General features: G+C 43.0%; 1 protein-coding gene across 1 annotated transcript in view; it reads left to right on the top strand.

The window, feature by feature from the left end:
* The window catches only part of TRAPPC12 (trafficking protein particle complex subunit 12), a 111963-nt gene that overhangs the window by 65145 nt on the left and 32388 nt on the right, over positions 1 to 14430 (top strand). The window contains exon 8 of the mRNA XM_075923543.1: positions 8088 to 8161. Within this exon, the coding sequence (XP_075779658.1) occupies positions 8088 to 8161 (74 nt within the window). The remainder of the gene's footprint in view (positions 1 to 8087; positions 8162 to 14430) is intronic.

Below are 14430 nucleotides of genomic sequence, written 5' to 3'. Positions count from 1 at the left end.
TGAAATGATACACTTTGTACTTTTATTTGCTGGAATTCATTTCACATTTATTTCGATCAAATTGATGCATTAAATCAAATCTCCTTTGTAATTTGAAGAACCAAAGAACATGGCTGCCATTCATAGTGACGGGTGTCCGGGTAAAACAATGCATTTCTGAGGTATTGGAGATAAAGCAGGTGGGCATTCTGTGTGAAGAGGCTCATTGCTGCCATTAATCTTCTCCCTTGAAGTTTGAAAAACTTCTTTAGATCCAAATTTTCCCTCCTTCCCTATTGGTCCCAGCAGATTATATTAATTTGATGGTCTTTTGCTTTCATTAACCAATTTTGATTTAACATTTATGGGAGATATTTTCCTTTATCCTTTTCCTTTAATTAACTTATTTATTCAAGATCATAAGGCAAGAAGAAAGAGGAGTGAGTTTTGAGAATCCTGATAGCAGTATTCCTTTTTCCCTTATAATCTTTGTTTTTCACAGTCTTATAGTAACTTTAAGCACATGGGGTGGGAGGGAATGGAGAAAAGGAAAAACATAGGTAAAGATGAGAGAGAACATTTTATAAAATGTCTTAGGCATTTAAGAGCCTAAGACTCACTGAAAATGATACATGAAGATCTGGGCAATAGCATCCCAAAGAGACTTTAGGTGCCTAAACTCTACTATAATCTGTAAAACTTTGTTTAGCTGCCACCTAACCTTAAATTCACATGACACTTAAATGTTTGCTTTAAAAGTTCCCAAGACACCAAAGATTTTGCCTCAGTGCATGTGTACAACTCCTCACTCATGGCATCCAGATATCTAATCCCCAGAAGGAGCCTCCAATTAGCGGAATATAGTTGGTAGAAATGTCTCTCTCTTGCTGGGCCCAGTCTGTTAAGTGTACTGAGCGCATGCTTACTAGATGGTGATGCTTCTAGGAGGGGGAAAGTGGTGGTGCTCTCTTATAACATTAGAACACTTGCCTGGCATGTGGGAGACCTAGGTTCAATCCCTCTCTGTTTGATTGGGATACTGAATGCAAACAAGGGTCTCATACATCTCAAAAATGTACTCTAACCATTGAGCTAAGGCAAGGGTGGACAAGATACCTCTCGAAGGCTGGATTCGGCCCACCGAGCTACCGGATCTGGCCCACAGACGCCCCTCCTTATTTAATTCGGAATAATAACGAGTTAAATGCAGAGCTGCTCTGTGTGACTCTCTGCCCTGGAGGAAGGAGGAGACTTCATGTGATCTCCCCACCTCCAGCCCAATCCTCAGCTCCTCTTGGCCAGAAACAGCCAGCCAATGGAAGCTAAGAGATTGACCTGGGGGATAGAGGCGGTGCAAGCCTTTCCCCATCCCAGAGCTGAGAGCCAGGTGGAGGGAGCAGGCTGCATTTTCAATGCTCTGGAGGCGCAGCAGGCAGGGAGCCCAGGCTGCCTTGGGGGTGCTGCAGGCCACGAGATGCTTAGGTAAGTGTCTCCCAGCCAGAGCCTACCTCTGGCACCTCCATCCCAACTCCTTTTCCCAAGTCACTTTCCAAACCTTCTGCACCCCCCTTGCCCCAAGTCACAACTGCCTCCCAGACCCTGTACCCCTTCCTACACCCTCCCCCAGAAACCTCTCCTACACCCAAGTACCCTCCCAGACCCTGCACCCCATTCCCCTGCCCCAGGTCACAACTCCTTCCTTCAGACCCCACACCATCTCCTCCACCCTAGTCCTTGACCCCATGTGCCCTTCTGAACCCAACCTCCACCCTAGACCCCCCGTTCCCTCTCCACAGAAAAGTGCGGCCCTTGACCACTTTCCAAAATCTTGGAGTGGCCCCTCACTAAAAATTATTGCCCACCCCTGAGCTAAAGGATATTATGATGTGGAGTACCCTTAATGTCTCCTACAGGTCAGACCTCCCTGGTCTGGTACTCTTGACCCCTGATCAGTCCCAAACCAGGGAATTTGCGAGACCAGGAGCAGTCAGTGCCTGCCCAAGGCTCTGCTTTCTCCTGGCCTTCTAGTCTGGAAACACTCTTGACCCTGGTCCACCAGTTTGTCCCATGAGTGCTCTCACAGGGTTACTGATGATGCCAAACCAAGGCTGTTGCTAGACTAGGGAAATCCGGATTACAGAGGTTCAACCTGTAATGAAGTTGGATTGATCATGAAACAGTGATTGGAGCAGGTGGATTGGACCCTGAATCTCCCACATCGCAGGTGGGTACCCTAATCAGTAGCCTAGGGTACCCTAACCAGTAGCCTACTCTCATTCAGACTTTCTCTCTCTGGCTCTGACTATGTTAATATGTATACATGGAACAGTTTCAACAGGAGAGACTGAGGGAACCTGACATCAAACTATCCCTTAACTCCACAGCTAGAGCACTTTTGTGAGAGGTGCAAGGCCCCTCCTTAAACTCTTTTGCCCCATTAAAAAGAGGATTTGAACCCAAGTTTTTCACATCCTGGGTAAGTGTTCTAACCAGTGAACTAAAAATTATAAGGGAGGTACCATCACCACCTGCAGCATATCTTGCAAGTATTATTTAGGAGCTTGAGTCATCTGACAGCAGAGAGGGTTCCCAGCCTAGGGATTGCAAGCAGATGTAGGCGTCTCCCTGACTTAGGTACCTAGGTTTGTCAGGGGAGTGCATCTTATGACACAACCCTCTTGTCAGCCTCTTCCATTGGCTAGCTTAGATGGCTCTCTGCCAAATATGCCACATTTGTGAACCCCATTCTTAGATGCCTATCTCTCATCATGTCTTATATAAGGATTCTAGAAGCTTAATTTAGGCTCTGTGGATTTTCAAAGTGCCTACAAGTTAAACATTACAATGCTGAGAGTTACAGTCCCTTTGTGGAGCCAAGCCTAGGTCACTCTTATAGAGTTGCCACTTTCATTGTCCTTTCCTTGAGGTATCTGTTCCAATAAATCTGTAAGGTTGCTCAGTACATTCTGCCAGCTTTCAAGTTGCATGGGACTGAGGGGATCATCATGCATGGGCTAGGTATTTTGTTCTTCAAAGTAGAAGCCCTCGTTATCTTCTTTGAAAAATGGGATGTAAGCATCTAAGTCATTTAAGTGCTCCTTAAAATTTTACCTGATGTGAGTGTTTAGGCACTCTAATGGGGCAGATGAACCCCTCACCATGCCTGGTGAGCATGTAAAATGCTATCATGAGAAGCCAGAAGCCTTTCTGCAACTGCCAACAACTGTGATTAACCTGGTTAACATTTCCTTAGGAAACTTTTCCTATACAGTGTCTTGGAAATCAGTGTCTGCCATAGGGGTGGGAAGAGAATAAATCAGTTTGTATGGATATTGTTGCCAACCAATGTGAAATTTTGCTTTAGACAAATTTTAAAATAAGCTTAAGGCTTATTAAGGTGAACAAGGGGCATGTGGAAGCACCTAGCAGCCAGATACTTGCATTCTGGTAAATAGTAAATTTACTTTTTTATGAGAAGGAAAAGGCAAAAGAGCAGAGAGGAATACTTAATCATTCACAAAAATTTACACACGGTCCCCACCCAACACATCCCATTTTCTTAGAATATTTGAAAAAATCCAGCTCCTTCTCTTTTTATCCAGCTCTGTGTTCTCTCTCTTCCCTCCCCCGTACCTGGTTCCCGTCATAGGTTTTCACTTTTTTTCCACACCTTGGCTTTTCTCCTGCATGGATTCCCTCCTCACTTTCCCCAAATCTTGCCAATTTCCACCCTCCCCTCTGAAAGGCTTACTGCTTTTCATCATATACTACAGAGCTTTCTTCCTAGCTACGTACTAGTCCCATCCCCAGAGCTAGAAAAGAGGCAGTCAGCAAGAACCAGGGGAGGGAGTTGCTGAGCAGCTGGGAGAGATGCTGCTGTGTTTGTAGTACAACTGACTGCCTAACACTGCCAAAGGGCCCTGGGGATGCTTGCAGGGACTGTTGGCTGCTCTTGCCTGACAGCTCTGTTCCCTACTTGCCCCCGCCACTGCAGGAAGCTTCATATTTCTGTGCAAAATGTAGCTGAAACAAACCTTTTTAACTGTGGCTAAAGACAACCATAATTGATTATGTCTGGGGAGAAATTTCCTTATTGCCAGTGTGAGTAGGTGCTGTACCAACCAGCCCATTACATGCATCTTCTCTAGTGTGGAGCAAAACATCACATTTTCAAATTGTTCAGTAGGAGGAGAGATTTAGCTCTGCACCATTTGCTTGGCAGCATGTTTGTTTCCTATAAGGAACTAAGTCTGCATCTGCACCACGCACAGAATTCCCATTGAAATGAATAGCGGTTCAGAGCATAGAGCCATTGTACAATCAAAGCCTAAATTAATAGCCATTAAGAAGGAATGTTCAGAAGGGTTGTTTTTCGTCCATCGTATTCGAAGAGGACCTTGACATCTAACGGGTTGTGGACTGTCCACGGTGTGTCGCAAATGGCTGATAAGGCCGATACGGGCACGGAATGTTCAGCCACATGTCGGGCAGACATGTGTGGGCATCACTGTTGCAGCTTTTGCAACTCTGGCTTTACGGAGTGCTCGCTTCTCTTGTGCTATGGTTGTCCTTCTGGCTTCAGATGTTTGACAGCCTTGGTAGATCAGCGTGTGCCATGTCGATCGGTCTTGTGCCAGGGTCTCCCAGGAGGTGGTGTCAATATCCAGGGACTTGAGAGAGGCTTTAACCGTATCCTTGTATCGCTTCTTTTGTCCCTCATGCAATCGCTTCCCTTGAAACAGCTCACCATAGAAGAGCTGTTTAGGGATGCGATGATCTGGCATCCTTGCAACATGGCCTGCCCAGCGTGTCTGGGCTTTCCTCAGCAGGGTGTAAACTGACGGCAGGCCTGCTCTAGAAAGGACTTCTGTGTCTGGCACCTTATCCTGCTACCGGATCCTCAGAAGTCTGCGGAGGCAAATCGTGTGGAAGTGGTTCAGTTGCCTAGCATGGCCTCCTGTATACAGTCCAAGTCTCACTGGCATACATCAGGGTAGTTAAGACTACTGCTCGATAGACTTTAAGCTTTGTAGCAAGGCTTATTCCATGGCGGTCCCACACTTTGGTCAGCAGTCTGCCGAATGCAGAGCTTGCCTTGGCGACTCTGCAGTTGACCTCGATGTCAATTGTCACTGCGTGGGAGAGGGTGCTGCCAAGATATGTAAATTGGTCCACTGCTTGCAGCTTTTGTCCCTTCACTGTGATGGTGGGCTCTTGATGTTGAGCTTTCGGAGCTGGCTGGTGCATCACTTCGGTTTTCTTTGTGTTGATGAGAAGGCCAAAGTTGTCGCATGCTGCTGCGAATTTGTCCATGCTGGCTTGCATTTCCTGCTCTGATCCAGCATTCAGGGCACAGTCGTCAGCAAAAAGGAGGTCTCGTAGCACAGTCTCCTTTATCTTGGTGACAGCCTGGAATCTTTGCAGGTTAAACAGTTTCCCATCAGTCCTTTATCTCAGTCTGATTCCTAAGGAACTGTTCTGAAAGGCGTCTGACAGCATGGCTGAAAACATTATGCTGAACAGGGTCGGTGTCAGCACGCACCCTTGCTTGACGCCGTTTGTGACGGGAAGATCCATTGTGCAATCAAAGCCTAAATTAATAGCCATTAAGAAGGAATGTTCAGAAGGATAGTGTGGCAGCAAAGGCTTGCAAAGTGAGTTATTTCTACTACCGACATACAGATAATAATCATCAGGTGTTGGGTTTCTATTTTTTGTTTTTACATGTCATTCTTTAATGTCTTGCTTCTAGCAATAAGAATCCCTCCTGAGTGTCCTTTTAATACATCTTGCATATTTGTTTAGCCTTATGACTTACTGAGCCTGAGCTGTAACTGCTCAGTGTCTGCTGTGTATTGAGGAGCTGTAGAAATGCACGCAGACAACAAGGTAACAATTTCCAGCATATTTGAAAGTTCTCATTAGCTGCTGATTTTACTTTGCTCTGTGCCTGTCCTGGCTAGAACATACATATCTCAATAGTGCCAGCAACAACAGGAAATGTTCTTTCTAACCAAGTTATGACACAACACAAAACAATAAGCTATAATCAAATGTGTTCCTTTTTTAAATACATTTGAAATATGATACAAGCTACATGATGGTTTAATCAACTAACTTGACCTCAGACTAATGTAACCTAGGGATATTTAATAACGGTAAATTGAATAGTCAATTAACCTCATGAATTCTTATTGGTTACTTGACTATTCTGTAGTCCCCAGGGGAGGAGCCAGCAGCTAGTGCTCTCTGGCTGCACACCCAAGAAGCCCACTGCCACTCCATGCTGCTGCCTCTGTATCAGAGGCAGCAGCATGGGATGCCAAGTGGGAGCTGGTCTGTGAGAGGAGCCAGTTTAAAAATCAGCAGTGCAGAGTGGCAGTAGCCCCTGTCCGGAGTGCGGGGTGGTCTGAGCTCCTGGACCTGGCACAAATCGGAACTGAGCCGGGCTGCCTGCCTGGCTCTTAATACACTTTAAATGCAGAGCCACAACAGGAGTAGGTCCAGACTCTGTACAAGCCTGCTAAAAATTTACTGACAATGGGTGTAAGGGGGGGGGGGGAAATACGTGTTGTCTCTAGCATTAACCTATAAGCTTTTGCTTATTGGTTAATCGACTACACTGTTACATGCCTAATGTAACCCCTGATTTTTTTTTATATTACCATTTAGCAACTTAGCATAAGCATAAAAAAAATCAGGATATGCACTTTACAAACGTAAAATTGCTTCAAAAATAGTATGTTATCATAATTTGGAATAATAAAGAGTTACTAAACACTGCCTTGTTTCTGCTGTGGGCTCAGAAAGAAACAAAGGGTAGGAAACATGGGGTAAAATGTCCTCTCACTGTATGCAAGGCACTCTTCAGTAATGTCACCACATATTTTAGATGAACTTGGGGTGGAAAATATCTAAAATATGACTTCGTACTGCTGAATGATATAAGGGCTATTACTGAGGAAGCTATTATAAATTAAATACCAGGTCCAATCTTGGAGACAAAACTGCATTCAATTTTTAATGCACTTAGAACAGTTATATTTTGTACCTGTCTCACCATGGTTTTATTAATTGTAATGGCATTAGTAAATCATTACAAAAAATTAACTCTGTAACCTTCATGGTTTTTTTTATAACAGACCCCTTTATTCCTGCCAAAGAACAGACAGTGGGTTGCACTTTTGTATTGCAAACCCCTGTTTTGTTTTCCTGTCTCTCCAACCTCAGTGCAGTGATTTTGAGAGTTGATTGTCAGGATAAGCCATAATACTTGATTTCAAATAATTAATTCAAAATCAATCATGTACCAAATTAATAGCCCTAAGTTCTATTTTTGAGCGACAGAAGACCAATTTTATTTCTCGTTCTGATCCATACAGCCCATGATCCACAAACATGGTCAGCAGATATAAAGCAGATATCCACAGATTTTCAGGGCTTTATTGAGCTGTGGTCCCTGTAACAGTGGATAAATAAGGATCTATTTGAACTTTTCTCTTGCAGCATCATGAATCTTTCTCAAACCAAGAGAATGAGAAATCTGCTGCTGCTGCCAAACCTGCACACTCCAGAGCGCAAAGCAGACAGAAAAGATCAGTAGATTTTTCCACCTTATCACTAAGCCAGAGGCAAACACAAATATCCCCCGACTTAGTGAGCTCTGACCCTGTATATTCTGGCTTTGAGATGAGATTTTTAGCTATGTTTGTATTTTTAGTTTATTAAATTTAATCCCATGAATTACACAGTTGTATGCTGATGGTGGTAATTATTTTGATGTTCTATCTATTTTTGTTCTAATATTAAAAAAATGTGTGGCTTCTTTTAGTATTTAATATGTTGCCTGAACTAAAGCAGAGAAATTGTCTGTTGCATCATTTATGCATATACTCTGTTCCTAAAATCAGTCAAACTAGTCCCTCTGAGAGAGGCAGTATTTTCTGGCTGACAGTGCGGTGTGGCAAAGAATTAAAAATTCTATGCTAAATCCCACTGATGTTAACAAGGAAGATCTTTTAAATCAGAATTCATAGGACCAATAATTGATGACTAGAAAGAACCTCTAATTTATTTGTGCACATTCACAATATGCTCTTATTTTGTAGCCTCTGTTGAGCTGTGGAGGTCACGTCTAGGCCGGGTGATGTACTCCATGGCAAACTGTCTGCTAATGATGAAGGTACGTGGGTGGCAATAACTGCAGAGTTACCGTACATACTAGAATAGAATGACAGAGAAAGTGCAAGAGAATTATTGGTGCATAGATAGGGGAAGACTTTTGACTGTATAAGATTTAGCTTAGTGAAGAATTAATTAGACTTAGTAATTACTTATTTAATAGATAACCACATGCAGCAGTGTTCTTCAGGACCGTCTCTCCACTTATTTTTCCTGAAATCATTTCAGAGCACATGCAATAACAATACAGAATTTGCATTTTTAAATTGAATTTTTCAAACACTTAACTAAATACTGTAATTAAAGCCAATTATATGCTGTCTTTCTCAAGCTATGTACTATGAATGTTACTCTAGTTACACACAGTAATCATACTGTAGGCTTTGTGTGTGACAGATTAGAAACATCCAAGTGTATCTTCTGCCTTGTCTATATATCTGTGTAGCAAGATTCTGATCCTGGAGTTTCAAATAGATGCAAAAGAAGGAACAGTCTGAGAGGAGTAGGCTGTTTTTTGTCTGTTCTTCCCCCTCTTGTAAGCCATCCTACTCCAATTTGTGCAACATTCTTAGCTTCTTGCATTCAGAAAGAGGGAACAACAAATTTCTTCTAAACTAGACCTTATTGCTCTGGGAATAGGGATGCCACCATGCTAAGCTTGTGGCAAGAGCTATGGACTGCCTCAACCCAGATCTTAAGCTTGCTTTATGGATCAGTTAACATCAAAAGCCCTACCATAACATTGTCAGCAGTATAATTTCTCGCAGACCAGGCTCTGAACATCTCCATATTCCTAGTGTTGAACCTTGTTATAGTTTTGACCTTTACAGCATCGCTGGGGATGTTGTGAAGGCCAAAACTGTAATTATTCAAAAAAGTATTCGATAAGTTACTGAAGGATAGCTCTATCAATGGGTATAGCCAAGATTGTCATGGATGCAATCCCATGCTCTGGGTTTCCTTAGCCCAGGACTAGGCAAAATACCACCCAGGGGCCAGATCCAGCCCGCCAAGCCACTGGATCTGGCCTGCAGGCCACCTTGCCAGGATTCTCAGGCAGCGGCTGCCACGGTTTAAAGTGCAGTCCTTATGTTTCTCTGCTCTGCAGGGAGGGGGGAAGCTTTGTCTGATCTCCCTGCCCTCAGTCCAATCTTCAGCTCCTATTGGCTGGAAACACCCAGGCAGTCGCAGCTGAGAGATTGGCCTGGGAGCCAGGGGCAGCACAAGCCTCTTCCCCTACCTGGAGTTGAGAGCCATGTGGAGGGAACAGCATGTATTTTCAAGCGGTCTGGGTCTGTAGCAGGCAGAGAGCCCAGCTGCCTTGGGGGTGCTGCAGGCCAGGAGATGCTTAGGTAAGTTCCTCTCAGCCAGAGCCTACCTCTGGCACTCCTGCTCCTCCCTCACCCCAATTCCCTCCCCCAAGTCACCTTCCAAATCCTCTGCACCCCCGCTGCCCCAGGTTACAACTCCCTCGCAGACTCTGTACCCACTCCTAGTCCCTTCCCTCGGGCCAGAATCCTGTCCTGCACCTAAGTACCCTCCCAGACTCTGCACCCCATTCCTCTGCCCCAGGTCATAACCCCTACCTTCACCCAAATACCCTCTCAGATACCACACAGTCTCCTGCACCCCAGTCCCTTACCCATGCACCCTTCTGTACCCAGCCTCCATCCTAGACCACGCACTTCCTACATAGAAAAGTGCGGTGCTTGACCATTCAACAAAAACTTTGAGTGACCCCCTACGAAAAATTATTGCCAACCCCGGCCTTAGACTTGTGAAGCACCTGGCATTGGCCACTGTCTGTAGTCAGGATACTGCACCAGATGGACCATTGGTCTGACCCAGGATGGCCATTTTTATGATCCTAGTTGCCCAACATCATTCCTGAAGTTGGCTTTCTATAAGGCTTCTTTTCTTGGTATTTTTAACAGTGAAATAATATCTCAAATAATATACAGGTATGGAAGTGTCAGGTTCCCCGAAACTGCCTTAAAATATAGCATTCTATTCTTATGAGGATCCCAGGAGATGGAAATACATATTCAGAATAGAGTGAAATCAGCACAATTCTCTTACATGAATAAAAATAGCACAGTCAATCTGAGTGGTCAGAAGGAAGCTACATTCTGTCTTTAAAACAAACAAATCTTTGTTTTGAATAAGATTCCTGAGAAACAGTTTTCAAGAAACTCTCCTTTTTGAAATATAGATGAAAAAAAACCCACTGAGATTCCATCCCAAATTTAAAGCTAAACTGGAGTATAAAAATATCCAGATAAAGAAGTGAACTCCCAACTTTTAGGCTGGCCATCATTGTTTCTGATTTTGTTGTTTCAAGAGCACTACAACTCATTCTTCCTGGATTTCTCTAAAAACAAATGTATTCATCATCTGTATTATAATTCTCAATCTAGAAAACTAGAATTCCAAGATGATTTCCAGAATTCTGATTTCCCACATGACAATATATATTGCCATTGAATCCCCAACATAGCCATTCTGGGTATTAAACACACCCTTGAATATGTTGCATGTGTTTTCCCATGATGCATATAACTTTCAAGAACTGCCTTATCAGAGTCAGACTTTTTTAGAGTAACAGTCAAACATAAGTCATATTGCCATAAAAATTATGACAGAATGTGAACTGTATATGTCACAAACCCTCCGAGAGAGGTAAAATGGCTTCTTGTTTATTTTTTGTTTTAAATTTTCCTAAATGTTAAAACAATCTGAATAACAAACAATACAGATATTCCATTTTTGCCTTCTGCTTGAATTGACAACAAATTATTTCTTCAAATAATGATTGAGGTTAAGTGTTTTTGAGAAAACTAATTATACACTGCTTCAGATATCTGTAAGAGATATCAGTTGTATGTAATACATTTCTAAAGGAATATTTTTCACCTTTTTACTCATTGTAAAATGTATCATTCAGTTTTGAAGCTTTTTGTTTTCCGATGTAATTAATAAACAAAGAAAATCTGGGTTTCTCCTGAAGTGAGTCAGTGCAATCTATTGCCATCTAGTGACAATATATTATATTGGGAAATAATCTGGTGTTGATTTTTGAAGTACTGTTTGTTACTTGAATCACTTGTGTGGTTGGGAAGAGTGATGGTGATATGAATAATTATTTACTGAACTATAATAATAATCCTTGTAACCGTGGTATAAAAAATTGAATATTTTCCAACTGTAAATTATATTAACCTTTTCCTTTGGCCATAAAAAGTTAACTAGTATCTGTTGAAATATAATCAGAGATTATCTTTAAGACTGGGATTGTCAAAGGAGCCTAAAATAGTTTCAGTGGGCGTTGGGTGACAAACACCTTTAGGCTCTTTTAACAATTCCAGTGTTAAAGATTAAACCAAATAAATTGCCTTCAATTTCATTCTTCTTGACCATCCTGAAAGGGAAACTTATCTGACCCATGGAGTTCTGTCCTTACTTGGCCAAATTATACAGTATGAGCACTGCATTAATAGCCCTGTTCAGCAGAAAAGAGTGCTATTTTATAGGTGATTATTTGTGTCATGGAAAAAAGACCTAAGATTACATAGGAAACCTATGGCAGAACAAAGAATTGAACCTGGGTCTCCTTTACCCAAGCCTAGTCTTCTAACCACTTGATCATTCTTCCTTAGATGTGGAATTATCTGTCTCCTCTCTCTATCACACCCAGGGATGCTGGACAAGCTGGGGAGGGACCCAGCTCTGTGTTCCCAGAAGGGGCAGGACCTTGAACAGAAGGGTTGGGGCAAGGGGTAGCCAGCCCTCCACATTGCCCCAGACCATGGCACGCCACCTCTCCCCCTCTCTCTCCCCAGCATGAGGGAGCATTCATTCCAGATCCAACTGATGATGCATTTACCTTAATTCAGCATATGATTAACTGCAAAAATAATCTGCATTGCATTGTTACTAATTGAACCTGAAACATTTTAATTTTTAAAAGGTTTGATTTTTCCATCCCAGCGTGGAAACTGAAATTACTTTTTCAGTATCTTACCAAAATATTTAACTCACTGAAAAATAATCTCTTAAATAATGTCCTTGTGTATAATACAGATGCACTCTGATTAAAAGGATATGGTATAGAACATATCCATTCAGAATTGTTCCCACTTTTGGATCACTTCCTGCTAGTAGAATCAAAACCAGAAGAGATATTTTTGGGCAAGGGCATCTGGGTCTACTGCAATTAAGATGATGTGGGGTAGGTGTTATGCTTATAAGAAGCACACAGGATCTTTTTCAGGGGGATAAGGCAACATGCCGCATTTATTGACAATATAACAAATTAGCATATAGATTTACATGCGCGTGCGCTGCTGGAATAGTTACCAGTCTGTTGCTCAGCCCAGCCTATTAGCCATATAGGTCAGGTGCATGGTAGGAGCCAGGTTCATGTCAGTCTGGACTGATGCCCCTCCTACTCTTGATCTTAGCAGGACAGAACCCAAAGAACCATACAAGGCACCCCATCTTTTATAGGATTTTCCTTCCATGCAAGTCTATGCATTTTGCCTTGGCAGGCCTTAATCAGCCATTTAGCATCACAATCAATCTTCCTACAACATGTGCTTATTGGGAGAAAGTTGTTCTCACAGTCATCTGATATCAGTATGCTGACAACCCCTCCGGGGTGTTGTCTTTCCGGCAAAAGTTGTGATTGGTTCCCTATCAAGGGGTGCTTGCCTTTAGCTTCAGGGTTCCTCAGTATGCCCCAGTAGTTTGTGTCTTCTGAGTTCTTTCACTTAGTTGATAATTATTTGGTGCTTCTGAGTCTTCAGCCCCTCCTCTGACCATTTGAGCATGCAGTGGCCTTCACACTTATCTATCCTAAAACATTCTCTCTCTCATTCGCACAAACAATGGAACAAAGGAGTACTTCTAAGTCACTTTAACAAAGTTATAAAGTCTTTCAACATTAAACTTCTTTCTATCTACTACAAGGCCTTACTAACACTAACATCACTATGTATTACAATATTCCATCCCTTCACTTTAACATGCTAATATCAAACAGAACTGGAGCTAAGTTAACAATGCTACTTATCTGATGCCTACATAGTGTATATAAATTTAATCCAAACTTTTACTATAACATACATTTATTATAACTGACTTATTAGTTACAAAATTCCAATTCCAGTGCTACAAGAAAGGGAAGACATCAGTCTGTACTAGTGATGCAAAGGTCTGACATCTAAGGAGTTGCTTCTGATTTGGATTCCATTCTTATTTAAAAGAGTGAGGAGAATAAATTGCCCTTTCTTGTTCTAATTCTGCTGCAGCACTATGTTCTGGATTTATAACACTGTGAAACTCTTATTTTCACAGCTATTAACACGCATACTACAGAGAGGAAAAAGGCCCTTTTTTCCCCCCGTTTTAAGTAAGTCACTCTTATCCGCCTTTCTCAGATGCAATCCTAATGGCCAGTTTAGGGTGCAAAAACTAAAGGTGATTATGAACCTTTAGTTTTTGTACTAGATCACAGAATATCACTAAGCATGAACATTTGTTCCTAACTCCAGTGAACTAAAAAACAAGTTTAAATTATTTGGATTTAAATAAATTGGAAATTTTAAACTGCCTGTCTAATGCAAAGATTATTTAATACAAATATTACTTCTAGGGAAATTCCACATACCTGCAGCTCTCCTGAAAAAATATTACTGCTTCTCCACCCCTCGAAATTTCTATGGGGAAGCAGAGAGAAGCCACTGCTCATTCCCTCATGGGAGGGAGCATGGGCTGTAACAGCAGAGATAAAGGAGGGACAAGGCAGAATTGGGAGGGAAAATCAAATCAGTATCTCAAATGCCTATACAGGCAGTCCCCGAGTTACGCGGATCCGACTTATGTCGGATCCACACTTACAAACGGGGCTTTCTCGCCCCGGAGCTCGCAGGCAGCAGGACCGCCCAGAGCGCAGTGGTCCTGCCACCTCAACCTCTGGGGCGAGAAAAGCTGCTCCGGGTGCCCCTGGTCTGCTGGGGACCGTCTCCAGCAGACCAGGGACACCTGGAGCAAAGCCAGGGAGGCGTGGGACTCCGCCGCCGCTGCGGCTTTGCTCCCGGTGTCCCTGGTCTGCTGGAGATGGTCCCCAGCAGACCAGAGGCACCGGGAGCAAAGCCGGGGAGGCGGAGGGGTCCCGCGCCTCTGAGGCTTTGCTCTGGCAAAGCCGGGGAGGCGCGGCACCCCGCCGCCGCTGCGGCTTTGCTCCCGGTGCCCCTGGTCTGCTGGGGAGAC

This window comes from Pelodiscus sinensis, chromosome 3, assembly GCF_049634645.1.
Source record: "Pelodiscus sinensis isolate JC-2024 chromosome 3, ASM4963464v1, whole genome shotgun sequence".
Taxonomy (NCBI): Eukaryota; Metazoa; Chordata; order Testudines; family Trionychidae; genus Pelodiscus; species Pelodiscus sinensis.
The sequence above is the reverse complement of the archived record's forward strand: the minus strand, read 5'-3'. Positions and strand labels throughout refer to the sequence as shown.